General features: G+C 26.1%; 3 protein-coding genes across 3 annotated transcripts; 1 reads left to right on the plus strand and 2 right to left on the minus strand.

The window, feature by feature from the left end:
- Nucleotides 1–1,084: 1,084 nt before the first annotated feature.
- On the minus strand, nt 1,085–2,396 carry OCT59_027337 (uncharacterized protein). Its single transcript, XM_025321991.2, has one exon. The coding sequence runs from the start codon at nt 2,377–2,379 to the stop codon at nt 1,246–1,248; it is 1,134 nt and encodes a 377-aa protein (XP_025167412.1). The 5' UTR covers nt 2,380–2,396; the 3' UTR covers nt 1,085–1,245.
- A 3,111-nt stretch (nt 2,397–5,507) lies between these two features.
- Nucleotides 5,508–7,706, minus strand: OCT59_027338 (uncharacterized protein; the record flags this gene model as incomplete). Its single annotated transcript, XM_025332776.2, has 5 exons — nt 5,508–6,547; nt 6,618–6,978; nt 7,044–7,216; nt 7,310–7,382; nt 7,470–7,706. The coding sequence occupies 5 exons, from the start codon at nt 7,704–7,706 to the stop codon at nt 5,508–5,510; spliced, it is 1,884 nt and encodes a 627-aa protein (XP_025167413.2).
- Nucleotides 7,707–10,522: 2,816 nt separating this feature from the next.
- Nucleotides 10,523–12,038, plus strand: OCT59_027339 (uncharacterized protein; the record flags this gene model as incomplete). Its single annotated transcript, XM_025321992.2, has 6 exons — nt 10,523–10,592; nt 10,674–10,910; nt 11,044–11,102; nt 11,171–11,371; nt 11,468–11,513; nt 11,596–12,038. The coding sequence occupies 6 exons, from the start codon at nt 10,523–10,525 to the stop codon at nt 11,892–11,894; spliced, it is 912 nt and encodes a 303-aa protein (XP_025167414.1). The 3' UTR covers nt 11,895–12,038.
- Nucleotides 12,039–14,521: the final 2,483 nt, after the last annotated feature.

Here is a 14,521-nt window from a genome sequence, read left to right on the forward strand (position 1 = left end):
GAAAAAAGTTGTGCTTCAACTGAATCGTGATTCACTGATTCAAAGTGTGAACAAATTGAGTGTGAATTAGTTCAGTTCGAAAATCAGTTTAATAAATTATGACCGTCCATGGTCATATATCAACTTTTATAAACATAATATATTTATGGAGTATCACTAAGGTCAAAGTCGATAATCGCTTATCTATTATTATCATTATTGGGATGATCTATAATCCTCTGATGTGTTTAGATCTAGAATTGTCGATGCGAGTAGCGAATCATAAAAAACCCTCAAAATCAATTTAAAATTAAAAATTAAAAAAATATGCGTACGTAACAAAAATAAACAAATTTATAATTAGATCTTACATTTTAAACTTTTAAGTAATGTTACATCATTTGTTTTTTTGTGATTCACGATTTTTTAAATTGAAAGAAAATACGTGGGAAAAAAATATAGCAAAGTGTACAAAAGTGATCAAACATAAAAAAGTCATGTCAGTTCTTACTAATGAAGGAATTGAAAGTATAACATACTAAAGAAATAATAATAAAAAGATGGTAACTGTAGATGATAGTTGATATTTTCATCTTATTCTTTATTTATATTGTTACTGCCAACGTTTTAATAAAAATGATCCAAAATATAGACAATATTTATCATAATCATTTCTACTCATAAAAATATGACCATTAATCACTTTCTTCTCTAAATTAATCTTTCAAATCGCAACCGTGATGGAGATTGGATCGATTGGGTCCGTGCAGTTGGCGCAACGTGCATTGTTTTAAATGATATGCGCGATATTTCATAACGGCGCTTACAAGCTATGATTTTATTTTATTTATAAGAATGCATATGGCTTCATGAATTTTTATAGCGCTTGTTCATTATAACTTCTAGCAGTACTCTTAATGACAAAATTTAGTACACTACACATATAATCTAATTTTTTTTTTATATTAGTTATTTTATGGTTTTTTATGTATTATCATCTTAAATATTACACAAATTATTATATATAAATTTCTTTGATTTTTGCAAAGAATATCATTTTTGCGCCCCCATCATTAGTGTTATAAAAGCGTAAATTGTAATTGGACAAATTTGATTCACAAGTGAGATATCATGTTATTTATTTAATGATTGGTTAGAATAAAAAATACACATAAATATTCAATTTCTTAAAAGGCAAATATATATATATATATGAAACGGTGCAAATACAAATAACAAATACATAAAATATAATCAGTTGGTTGATCAAATATCTTTCAAAGGATACGGATTTTTAAAGAGCTCGGCTTTCAATACTTCATCAGGAAGAATGGATTTGACATAATCAAATATTTTTCCTGCTAAGCAAGCTTCATGTAAATCCCGTGGATCAAATCGAGGAGTTTTGATTAACTTCCTATACATATGTTTAAATTGCCTTTTCTCATCTTCCGTACGACAATTTATAAAGCCATAATCTACATACACAGGAGGCACGAGACGTGCAGATTCACTCAACGCATACTGCTTGAGATCGTAAACACTTTTATTTGGTTGATGGTATCCACGAACTTCTATCTTGTTTTCTGATAGCCAATTGCAATCATTACTGCTACAATTTCTCCTTAACAAATTCAATATTGTTCCAGATAAGTAAGCATCATGGAATTCATCGACCTTACAGCCTTTTTGAACGATTAGATCTTCATAAAAACTAGCCAACCGATTTTCTTCCGTCAATCTTAAGTAATCATTGTAATCATCACCAGATTTACAGGAGCAAAACCCAAAGTCAATCCAATTTTGTTCTTCAATCTTTACAATATATCCACAGAGTATTGTCACATAGAATGCAAAAACATTACGTTTTGATTCTGGAAGAGATTTGATGGGAATTGTTTGATCATGCTCGGAAAGATATGGTTTAACCATTCCATAAACCTTATCCGCTATTTCTTTATCAGATTTTTCGCCCTCGTATTTTCGTAGACCATGTAACACATGTTCATTTTTTAAGAACCATTGATAGTATGCGTTGATGAAGTTCGCATCTTCAAAAGTCTTTTTAATGTGAAATGCCAAATTCCCACTTTCCCACCATGAATGGAGCTGAGATTTACTGCAATTTAAATACTTTATAAGGCCCTGATACAAGCCTAAAAGCTTTGATAGTTCCCCGGGATGCATGCAGTTGTAAAAGCCGTATTCATATCGCACTGCGTTGTCAATAGGAATCAAATCTTTATAAACATAATCAACAAGAATATTCACAGACTTTGAAGGACACTCTTGTACATGATTAGAATAGTCCTTTTTTTGGCACGATTTACTACAGTAATACTTAGTATGACATCTCGAACAACGTTGAATTGTAGATTTTTCACATATACTGCATTTCATTTTACAATATTCGGGACGAAGAAAGAATGATGTATTTATTAACAATTTTATAAAAATGTTATTATCAATATACTGATACATGTAACACAGTTTCGTCTGAAATTGATGATCTTTTAATCTAAATATAGTATTAAACTCGTACAAGTATGTTCCGGTCAGAATGTCGCACTGATTATCATATGATAACTAGTTTGGTTCAGCTATCACTGAGTGAACTAAACTATGGTTAGTTAGTTCAGGACCCAGAAATATATATACAGGGGTAGGGTACACAGATGCGTCGCCATCATAGTGGAGTAAAGTTTTGATTTGTGTACAATTTTAGAATTTTTCATCTATAGTTAGGTCATCAAGATTGCGTATTTTTTATCAAAATTTTTATATGTAAAAAAATTAGTTTGCGTATTTTTGGCCTAAATTTGGCTAATTTTATATATAATATATTTACTGTATGTACTTATTTAATTAACCGCATTGTAATATTTAGTATTAATTGAAAGAAATTTCTAAGGGTTAAAAAGTGAAATTTTAGATAAATATTATTAAAAAAATGGTAAATTCTATTTTTTCACATTAGTACTTGGTTTTAAATAATATAGAAGCCATGATAAAATAATTAATTACTCAATGTCTGAAATTTTATTTGCGTATTTTTGCAGGATTTTCAATATCAGGTGTCAATTATGCGTACTACTCATATAAAAAGTCTCTGCGTACAGCTCATAGTAAAAAAATTTTTCGCCACCTGACCCCTATATATATATTTCTGGGTCCTGTTAGTTCAAATATTCTGTTCAGTGATGTCAATTTCAACTAACTAATTTATAATAAATGGAAGTGAATTGAAACATAACTTTAGATTTCATTTTTTTAAATCATATTTATTGAAAAGTATATATTAACCGGATTGCCAGAAATACGTTTTAATTTTGATGAGCGTAAATAGTAGATTTATTTAACAAATCAAATCCAGACTGCTGATGAATTCGGTTCAGTTCGAAAAAAAAGTTTGAACTGAATCAGGTTCATCTGGTTCGATTCATGAACTGCGCTGTTTCATACTGAATAAATTTCATATCCTTCTATCTACTAAAATACTATTAGTGTATGGGGTACTATACCAGACCACTATGTTACGCTAAAACGTAACTAAAATTGAATGAATACCTAATAACACAGCTGCAGACCGAAAAATTAACCTAAACTAATGTGTTAGTACCTATCAATTTATAGCTATTTGTGGTTTTTTTTTTGACTAATTTCACATTTTTTGTAGTTTTTATATCTTTAACTTACAAATCTAAAAGAATTTTAAATACTACAACTAAATTAACCAAAATTCTATCCATTTACCATGAATTAAAATTTTCTTATTTCTCTTTCTAGTTGTATATTTATAAATTGAAGTCGTTTTTTTTTTACAATAACATTCACTTAAAAGATCTTTTAAAAGCATGTCAAGCTCCCCCATGAAAATGACCTCTTGTTAGTATATAAACGAATTATTAAAAATTTTTGTAAAAGGAAATAATCTGACATGGAAGTAAACTTTGGCTATCTTTGACAAATCGCGCCTTTATCTTTCCTTTTTCCGAAATATATGAAAATTTATCCCTAAATGTGTGATTAAATAAATCCGATTGTGATGTAATGTGTATTTTAAAATCTTTTATAGTGAACATCATATACTTTTTTTTAAAAAAAAAAAAATTTTCGTCAAAAATTATATTCTTTTTTGAAAATGATCGGCATAACGTTCATATTTAGAGTCATTAATTTTTTTTTTTAAACTCTTATGAAGCGCGTGAATATTAAAGAATAAATTATTTACTACAAATCAATTTATCTATATATTACAAAGCAACGTGTTGCTATGCTATCCTATTATACGAGGCACAAAATATATTAAAGATCGATCGCGCTCTTGTGTAACAGACTGAGATTACCCGGTTTTCTTTACTACAATATTATACATTTTCCCCCCCTATTACACCAAAAAATCTTATAGTGAATAAAATATAGATTAGGGATGCTGAATGATGAAACAACGAAAGAAGTTAGATGAATATACGAATCAAGAAGAGGTGGTACAGACAGATAATTAGTGAGTTTAGACTTTAGACAAGTAAACAAAAGGAGAGAAATAATCACGTGATAGAAGATATTAAGAAGAAAAATTTAGACAGACAAAAATTTATAGTTATGGGACAATCGTTGAAAGTAATGTATTAGGAAACAAAAAGACCGACGAAAGAAGAATTAAAAGAGTACGGTGAATAAATACAGTTTGTTCGATAAGGCTTCCCGAAAATGAGGAAGAAAAAACGTGCTAAGACTGGTAAAGATAAGCAGAATTTTAAAGAAAATATATAAATGTAGGTTTGTATATAGTTATTAGCCATCAGATATATGTTTATTTTCTGAATAAATAATAAAAAAAATCAAAAATCCTATTGAAACCTAGTTTAACTAAAGATGTGAAGAAAATTCCAGAAAAGTATATTATCTGTTATAATTAGAATTGTAATACTAAAAATATTTTCGTACAATATTGATAACAGTAATACAATAATAAAATGAAAATTTTTGTGTCTGAAATATTAATTTTTATTTACTTGTTGTAAAATTCCACTATTTATCAAATCCACTAAATTATAAGTATTCATAGTAATTTTTAGATTAGTATTGTTAGGATTAATAACTTTTTTTATTTAGTTATATATTTAATTTTTTTTTTTTATGGGAAACTGAAAGAAACCGGAACGATTTTGATAGAAATCATTTTATATAAAATATTAAAAATCAACTAGTAACGGTTTTTAACTTAGCTCTAAATTTATGTTTACTTTTTATTATCTTTTACAAATTGAACTTTTTCGGTTCCTATATAAATTTATTTTTCGAAAATAGAAAGAAATGCAACATTAAACTTCTACATTTTAAAATTTCCGATGTTGAAAGTCATTTTAATTGAAAATATCATAACAGCACCAAATATGTTTAATTATAAAAGAATGTATATAGAATAAAATAGGTAAAAATTTTAACTATCATTATTTTAGGGCAGTGTGTTTACTATTGTGTAAATTTTTATAAAAATAAATACTGTAAACTAATGATCTAAAATTTTAAAATTTGAATGAGAAAAGTTTATTAAAAAACTTATTTTGAAGTCTTTTTAATTTATTTTTTGCTGACTCATATCCTTGTTTGGCAGATTTTTCATACCAATAAATCGCTTTATCTATATCTTTTGCAATTCCATTTCCTTTTTCATACATTAAAGCAAGATTATATTGTGCTAAATCATGTCCTAAATTTGCAGCATTTTGATATAATTCAAATGCTTTTTGTTTATCAATTTTAGTTCCAATACCATTATTATAACAATATCCCAACATCATTAATCCTATTATATGTCCTTCTTCAGCTGATTGTTTAAACAATTCAAAAGCTTTATTATAATCTTTTTCAACACCAATTCCATTTTTATATAAAATACCAAGATTATACACTGCACCTATATTTCCATTATTTGCAGCTTTTTCACTATATTCAAAAGCTAATTTTTTATTTTTTATAGTTCCATATCCATAAAAATAACACTCACCAACAAAATTTTGTGCTAATGTATGATTTTTTTCTGATGCATTAATAAACAAATTAAATGCTTTATCATCATTTTTACTTGTTATAATTCCATAAAAATTAAAATATCCAAGAATAAAAATAGAATTTGAACTATTTTGATTATTTAATAACCAATTATAAAATTCTTGTGAATTTAAATTATGATTATTAAAATATTCAATAACTTGCTGCTTTAATAATTTCAAACTGATTCCTTTATTTTCTAATTTATAAATAAAATCATTTATTTCATCAACTATAATGTTAAAATCTTTTTCAGTTGAAAGATTTTCTTGTTCACTTGATATTGCCATAGAATCAATTTCTTTAGTATTCATTTTATCAAAATTTTGAATAAGTTGAGATAAATCTCCTTGTAATTCTGAACTATTAGTACTTAAAGAAGTCTCATTAAGTTCTTGTTCATTTGATATTTCATGATTTTCTACTATTACATCTGATTTTGTAATTATTGCCTTTAGCCAATCAACTACTTGATATATAGTTGGACGATTATCTGGTTCCCCATCCCAACATTCTAAAACCAAACATAATTTAGAATTAATAATATTTAGAATATAAAATTTAAAAATTAAAATATTACTCACCGGTATAAATTTTAATATATTCTTCAGGAGTATCAGGAACAACAGTTTCTCTAAGACCTTGTAAAATTTCCACAGCTAAACCAACATCATATTCTTCATCCTCAACATAAAAAGGAGGCTGCCCACTAGATATTTCCCAAAATAATACGCCTATACTATAAATATCACTTTTTTCATTTAATGAGAACATTTGTGTTGATTGATTATTATTGTCTCTTCGTCTACTAAAGCTTTTTGGATCGACATAAGGAATCACACCAAATAATTTAGATTGAAGATTAGATGATGTTCCAATTCTTTTAGATAATCCAAAATCTGCTAATTTGATTGTGTTATTACGGACTAGTATATTACAGGAGTGCTATTAAAGAAAAATATAAATATATTTAAATTTTTTTTTTAAAATTAATAATACAAATACATTACCAAATCACGATGCACTATTTTTTCATTATGTAAGCATGATACGGCACAAGATAACTGGTATGCCATATTATATTTGTCATCCCAAGTAAGATTGTTAAAATTTTTCTTTAAATAACTTCGAAGAGTACCACCGTCGGCGTATTCTAATACTAACCGATAATTATTATGATTTTCTAATGAATAAAAGAAGTAATTACTAAATAAACTTTTGTAAAATTTTGCGATTAAAAGAATATTATATTTATCAAATGTGATGTTAATAATACCTAACTCAAGTTTTGTTATTCCATAGCAACTAATAATGTTATCATGGAAATCAACTTTACGTTGAATTTTTAACTGAATAAAAAAATAAAATATTTGAAATAAATATATTAGATAAAAATACATCGACGAAAAAAAATGTATTATACTGCATTAAAATACCTCACGAACGATTTCTTTCATGGTGAAGTTATTAAGACTAATAAACGATTTTAATGCAACTAGTTTTCCTGAATTTTTCCAATTTGCACGATATACGTTTCCGAAACCTCCAGTACCAATATGTTGAATATTATTAAATCCTTCATATTCATAAAATTTTAAATGTTCTTTATCAACAGCTTCTTCAATCCAATTAACCCATTCATTTGTATTATTTGTATTTTCGGTATCTTGCATTTTGATATTATCGAACGTATTAAAGTTAAAAAAAAATGAGAAGCAACAATTGTTAAAGTTTTATTGTGTATGCCTATTATATAAATTTTTTTTCTCCGAATAGTCGCACAACGTACAGCGTGATTTTTAGTATTACCAAACAAAAAAGTCAATCAGTTACCTCAGCCATGGTACCGCAGTACCGCAGTAATTTACGTAAGAAAATTTTTTTTCTATAAAAAAATAAATCTGTTAAGAGATTATCAAAAAAAAAAAATTTATGATTTTTTTTTTAACTTTAGTCTTACATACGAAATAGTTAAGTCTGTTAGACTTGAAATCAATTTTATTTTTAACGCCTTAGATGGTCAGATGACTCTCAAACTTCCATTCGAAGATAACGAAGATAAACTCCCTAGTCCTGAAGGCATATTGAAAAATACTATAATTTGTATTATTATTTTCAATTAAAAGTATTATAAGTCACATAATTATTTTTGGTTCTATTATTAGAATATATACTTTTACGTTATTTGAATAAAATTGAATAAATGATTCCTATCACAATCATTCCAACAACATATTTGAAATTTTTTTTTTAAAATGTTTTATTATAAGATGAAAGAAAGAGTATTCTGATTTATCAAAAGTATCATTACATAGTTTACATTTATATTGTTGTTTAGAATTATATAAATATAATAAAAACGTTGCCTTTTTTAAAAAAAAATTTAGAGGTTTTTTTTTCATTTCTTTCATATTGAGAAAGTTTCAATCCAAATTAGAAAATTTTCAATCGATTGACGGTAGTGATAAAATTCAGTAAAGAAAGAATTTCGAGTTTTAGTAAATAAATTTCTTTTAAATTATTAACATCAACACTATTTTTCATTTTAAACAAATTATGAAAACAAATTTTTAATTCCGCTAGATTAATAAGAATCGAAATTGTTTGAATAATTAAAGCGCAATTACAAAGTTCAAGAATTCTTAAAGAATTAGAATAATAAGAATTATCGTGTTTAAATTTATTTTCTCTCAAATTTTTTGTGAGAGAAATAAATAGCACTTACATTATATTAACATTGTAATTTATCTTCGAAACTGAATTTCTGCTGCTTTTTGACACCAATGAAAGGCTTTTGACTATATTTTCCACACAAAATTTAAACTTGTTATAGCCGAAACATTTTATATTTTCTAACGGTCATGTGACTATATTAATTCAGCCAATTTTAATTCTGGCCAGCGCTATAAATTTGAATATTTATATCTAACGGATTCAAAAAAAATCATTATGCCAAATAATCTTAAATTAAAAATAATATTACTTTTTTAATCTAATTTATACTCTACTTTTGCCAAAATTTGATTTATCATCTTTTATGAATCACTTACATAATACTTAATAATAAAACTAACGCTGAACGATTAAAAATTAAATTTTATTTAATTGGAAAATAAGTGAACAAAGTTATATCAGGAATGTAGTTATATTAAACTTCTACAAATTTAAATTACTGATATAGTAAATATTTCAATTTAAAAAATATACAATGATAGTATATACAGAACATGTTCAATTATAAAGACATACTATATTAACCATAATTATATAAGAGCAAAAAATATTTTATTATAAATTATCGATCTATTTTTTGATTTCTCAACTGCGCCATTAAATCCTTGTTATATATAAATGAATTAATTAAATTAATTTCTTATAAATAATTACAACCAGTTTATTTATAATCACTTTTTATATAAGTTGAAAAAATAGAACATCAATTAAATTACTTTCCAAAAATTTGGAAACTATTAAATTTAGAATTATTATGTTATAAAGCTAAGAGCATTAACATTGAATAATAGTAAAGATGAATTAAAATAAAGTAATGCAATAAAAATATGGCAACGTTCTTCAGAAACAAGGGCAGAAACATCAACTAAAAGATTATAACGTAATTAAAGAAATTATTTAGTAAAATTAAGAGTGAAAAATAAAAATAAGAAATATTAAAATATCTTGATATCTGCTTAAAATTAACTATGAATCATGTGGCAATATGTCGAACGGTTTGGTCTTATACATAGCGAAATTTAATATAATGGAACCATCCGTTCCATTAGTTAAATTTGTCAAAAAATCCATTATATCGAGAAATCCATTGTATCGAGGGTAGTATGATTTGTAGTTCATTACTTAAATATATTCATTCATGTAACATTCATTTATTATGCAGCCAAATAGGATAATGTCGTTATTAACATACTGATATTTTTAGATAAATTATTATCTTTGATATTTTTGACGCATTACGTCATTTAGATTTAATTTTTGTAAAATACCTATTGTTTACTATGCTTTTTATATGGTACATGATCTTGAACGTTTGCATAATAACACATTTATTGGGTATGGTGCTTCACAGTTTGGTGATATTTCAACCCCCTTACCAGAACCCCGAGCAATATATAAATAGGTAACAAGAGATCAGCACTCATTTACTATTGACTTTTACGATTTGGAATTGCATGATTCCGCCTGAAACTATCCAAAAAAGGATGGATCTACACATTATTTTGGTTCATTACCCATCTACTATTAAATAACTCTCATATAATATGAGATTGTATTGCACATTGTACTGTACACGCAATCATCCGAATAAAGAAGGATGGCTAGGTGTTGCCAGACATATCATTGAAATAATGAAATTTTTCGTACATTGCAGCGACGTTATTCATGCTATTTTATCTAAATAAAACGAATAATATTGAATATTCGGTATAAAATATCCTCGTTCTCGTTTAATTCGCAACTATTAACAAAAATAATGCCCGTCAAATTATCGGACAACTACGATCTATCAAAGCATGTTATAATTCTTACTGGTGCAACTGATGGTAATTATTTTTCTTAAAATTTTAAAAATTATATCAATACTTTAAAAAGTTTTAATAATTATTGATGAATTATAACTGAAGGCATCGGTAAAGAGATGGCAAAGATTTTATTTGGATTTAATCCAAAACGTTTGATCTTACCCGCTCGTAATAAAGAAAAAGGAAATAAATTATTAGAATATCTTAAATCTTTTAAAGGACATACAGATAATGTTGAAATTTGGGAAATGGATTTAGCAGATTTACAAAGTGTAAAAACTTTTGCTAATAAATTCATTAATGAAGTTGGAGAATTACATATGTTAATTAATAATGCAGGTAAATAAGATTTATTTACAATATTTTACGGATAAAAAAACCCCATCACGTGACTTCGAACGAAAATAATACCTTTTTTATTTTAATCACGTCGTTTGACATTTGTATGATATTAATATTAATATTCTTTCAGGTATAGAAACTAAAAGACAAATCCTTAAAACGAAGGATAACTTGGAATTACAATTTCAGGTAATCTTTCTTTACGAGTCATTTATATAATATAACCGAATTTTAACGATTATACATTTATTTTTTAGGTCAACCATTTATCACAATTTTTGCTTACCATATTATTATTGGATACGATGAAGAAATCAGTCTCTACTGAATTACCCGGAAAAATTGTACTTACTAGCTCGAGAGCAAACGATTTCGGAGAAATTGATTTTGATAATTTAAATCTTGAAAAAGGTGCTTACTGGAACCCTCTTAAGGGTTATGCAAATACAAAGTTAATGGTAAGATTTCCAATTAAAATTTATTTGTTGAATCTTTATTTAATAATCAATATTAATAGCTTTTACTAATTATATATACTTGTTTGTTAAAACAAGAATATTCTTATTTGTAAAGAATTAGGTCGTATGCTTCAAAACGATCGTAAGTATTAAAAGAAGAAAACAATTTATTATAAACATATGAAAGAAAATTTAATCGATAATTTTATTTTTTAAATATGCAGATATTACAACATATTCGCATCATCCTGGTGTAATTTTAACAAACATAGCCCATTTGAATACCGGTTTTTCCATCTCAACTTTTATCATAAATACACTTTCGAGACTAAACGGAATAACAGCCGAGCAAGGTGCTACCAATGTTCTATATCCTGAGTTTTCTCTTGAAAATAAAGAAACGGGAAAATATTTTGATGAAGGCATTGAACAAGAACCAAATAAAATAGCAGATGATCAAGAAATCGCAAAGAAACTATGGAGTGTCTCTGAACAAATGTTAAAAGAACGTGGAATGATTTGAAACTTTAATCTTTAAAATTCTTTAAATTTTTATTTATTTCTTACTATGATTTCTTTGTGTATACAGTATAAATATATATATCACCAAATTTTAAAATTTTTATCTCTTATTTGTACATGTTAAAAGCAATTTATTGAATAAAATGACTTTTTTATTTTTATAAATTTTTTGTCATAAAAATTTTTATTTAAAAATAGTAACGTTACTTCCTGTAACTGAAAATTTCGTAGTTTGTTAATTAAGTTACAGTCACCATTATTATTAAGCTAAAGTGAAAATAAATACTAATTGCTTAATTAAAACGGTTATGGGTCTAAATCGCGACGGGTCAAATTTGTCCTACTGAATACTTCTAATGATTCCGAATGTATAATATATTATTATGCTTCATATGATTTAAAAACTTTTTCATACCCAAATAAACTTTCTGAGACGGCTGATCAGCTATTGACATCACTACTTTTGTGCGGAATTTAGATTAGTTGGAATTTGAAATGGAAGGATATAAGTTTTTCGAGAAAAAAATGATGGCGCAGTAAAATGATAAAATTAGAATTGTCTTTTAATAATAATTTGATTATATTTTTAACTATTTAAAATATAAATTTATTACCAAATTGAACTTTTATTATTCTATAAATAAATCATTGTTAAAATAAGAAATTTAATTAATTTAATTGTAAAGTTTATAATCACGAGTCACAACTCATTTTTTTTGAACAAAAAAAAATTTTTTTTTTTTTACGAAATTTATTTATTTATCTTATTTATTTTTCGTTAAAACCTAATTTTCACTAACGAACTTTCAATTTAGATATTTTTTTTTTTGAATTTAAGTCGATTCTCTAAAATTTTGAACATTGTACCGCACATAAAATGATTTAACTCAATTTCGTATTATAAAAACTTAAACAACAAAGTCTTGTATCACCACCAAAAAATTATTACGATTGATGTAATTTACTACTTATCTATAATTTAAGTATTTCCGTATTATATGAAAGTGCATGATCATTTTCATCAATCGTAATATTAAAAGTTCAAAATTAACACTGATGTTATAACGCTTGGGTTTGTCTTAGAAGATAATGCAATTATATCTGAACAATTTATCATCAACCCTGTATTTTCCTAAATAATATCAAGATAATTCACTAAAAAGATACATAAAAAAAGAATGAATTATTTGTTTAGTAAAAGTATCAGCTACAATATCTTTTGAAATTGGAGATCAACGGAACTTATCAGACTATCATACCGAGTTATTACAAATCAAAGAAAAGCAGCAAGCTTCTAGAAGACTGTGAGCAATAGCAAAATCATGATGTATTAGTGCGGTTGATGGAGATAAACTTTTAGATGTTAAGATGCAAGATATTCAGGAACAATTAAAACATGTTACAAAAGAAGACACACAACCTTACAATAAGTGAGTTGAAGTTTCACTGAGTTATTGAGCATTAAGCGTGCTTGTAATAGGGTTCTTTCGATAAGTTCCTTGAAAGAAGTTGCCAAACAGTTACGATAATAAGATTGAGAATTGATAAAAAAATCAAGATGAATAAAGTGATGCAAACTCATTGCTTTTTTAAGCGTAAAAGTAAATGAATCCTTATTTGAATTTTGACAATTCTGGAACGCCAAACTTGATAACATTATCACTTTCGCGTGTCAGTGAATAACGCCAGGATGGTTACAAAAAAAATTGTAAATCTGGATGTTTTACATGAGACGTCAGACGTCTGAGACGCGATTTTTAAGTTTACAAGTTTGTTTTATTTTAATAATATATTATTTTTACGTTTAAAAATGGTTTGTTTATTTAAAATAAATAATTATTAAACACATAGTTCTATATTGGGCCGGTGACCTACAGTACCACAGTATGACTAAAAATCATATAAGCGGTATAAGCGGACTTTGATCAGCTAAAATATTATCAGACTAATCGGGACTATTAATTATGAGTCATCTCTTTTGTCTCATGATTTTGATTATGACATAATTGACTAACAAATTTATATAAAAAGCCCCTCCAGAAATTTTTCTCTCTCTTTCTCTTCACTCTTGTCAATAAACTTATTTATTTCACAGTATTTTATCCCTTCCTTTTTAAAAAGTTCTTAATAAAATTTTTTTATTTTATTTTAACTTAAATTTTTACTTTTGTTTTGTTGTTAATACGTCCTTCTGTCTCTCTCTCACACATTTCAGGGAAGACTTATGATCTAAAGCTTAGGGTGGGCTTCAAAGCCTAATAAACAAAGACGTCACATACACCTAAGAAAGGGACGAAGTGTCAAAATTTTTGATGATATTTTCAGCAAAGCTAATAGTAAATATTTATTACTTTATTATTTTTATACTTGAAACTTTATTACAAATATTGAAAAAAAAATCTTTTTTTATTATAGAGTGATAGGATATAATGAAGATGAAGGTGTACATATTTTCTTAGAGAAGTTCTTGAAAAAGAATGTGTATCAAGTATTAAAAACGCGAAATTTTTTTTTTTGATGTTTATACTTTATATTTGTTATCTGATTTCTTATTATTGAATTGTATTCAATTATTTATCAATTACAGCATTATTTTGTATTGAAATACTGGACAACAGATAAAAATTC

The sequence above is a fragment of the Rhizophagus irregularis genome, chromosome 7, assembly GCF_026210795.1.
Source record: "Rhizophagus irregularis chromosome 7, complete sequence".
Taxonomy (NCBI): Eukaryota; Fungi; Glomeromycota; class Glomeromycetes; order Glomerales; family Glomeraceae; genus Rhizophagus; species Rhizophagus irregularis.

Coding starts and splice junctions, on each gene's coding strand:
- OCT59_027337 (XM_025321991.2), bottom strand. CDS start 2,379: ATGAAATGCAGTATATGTGAAAAATCTACAATTCAACGTTGTTCGAGA.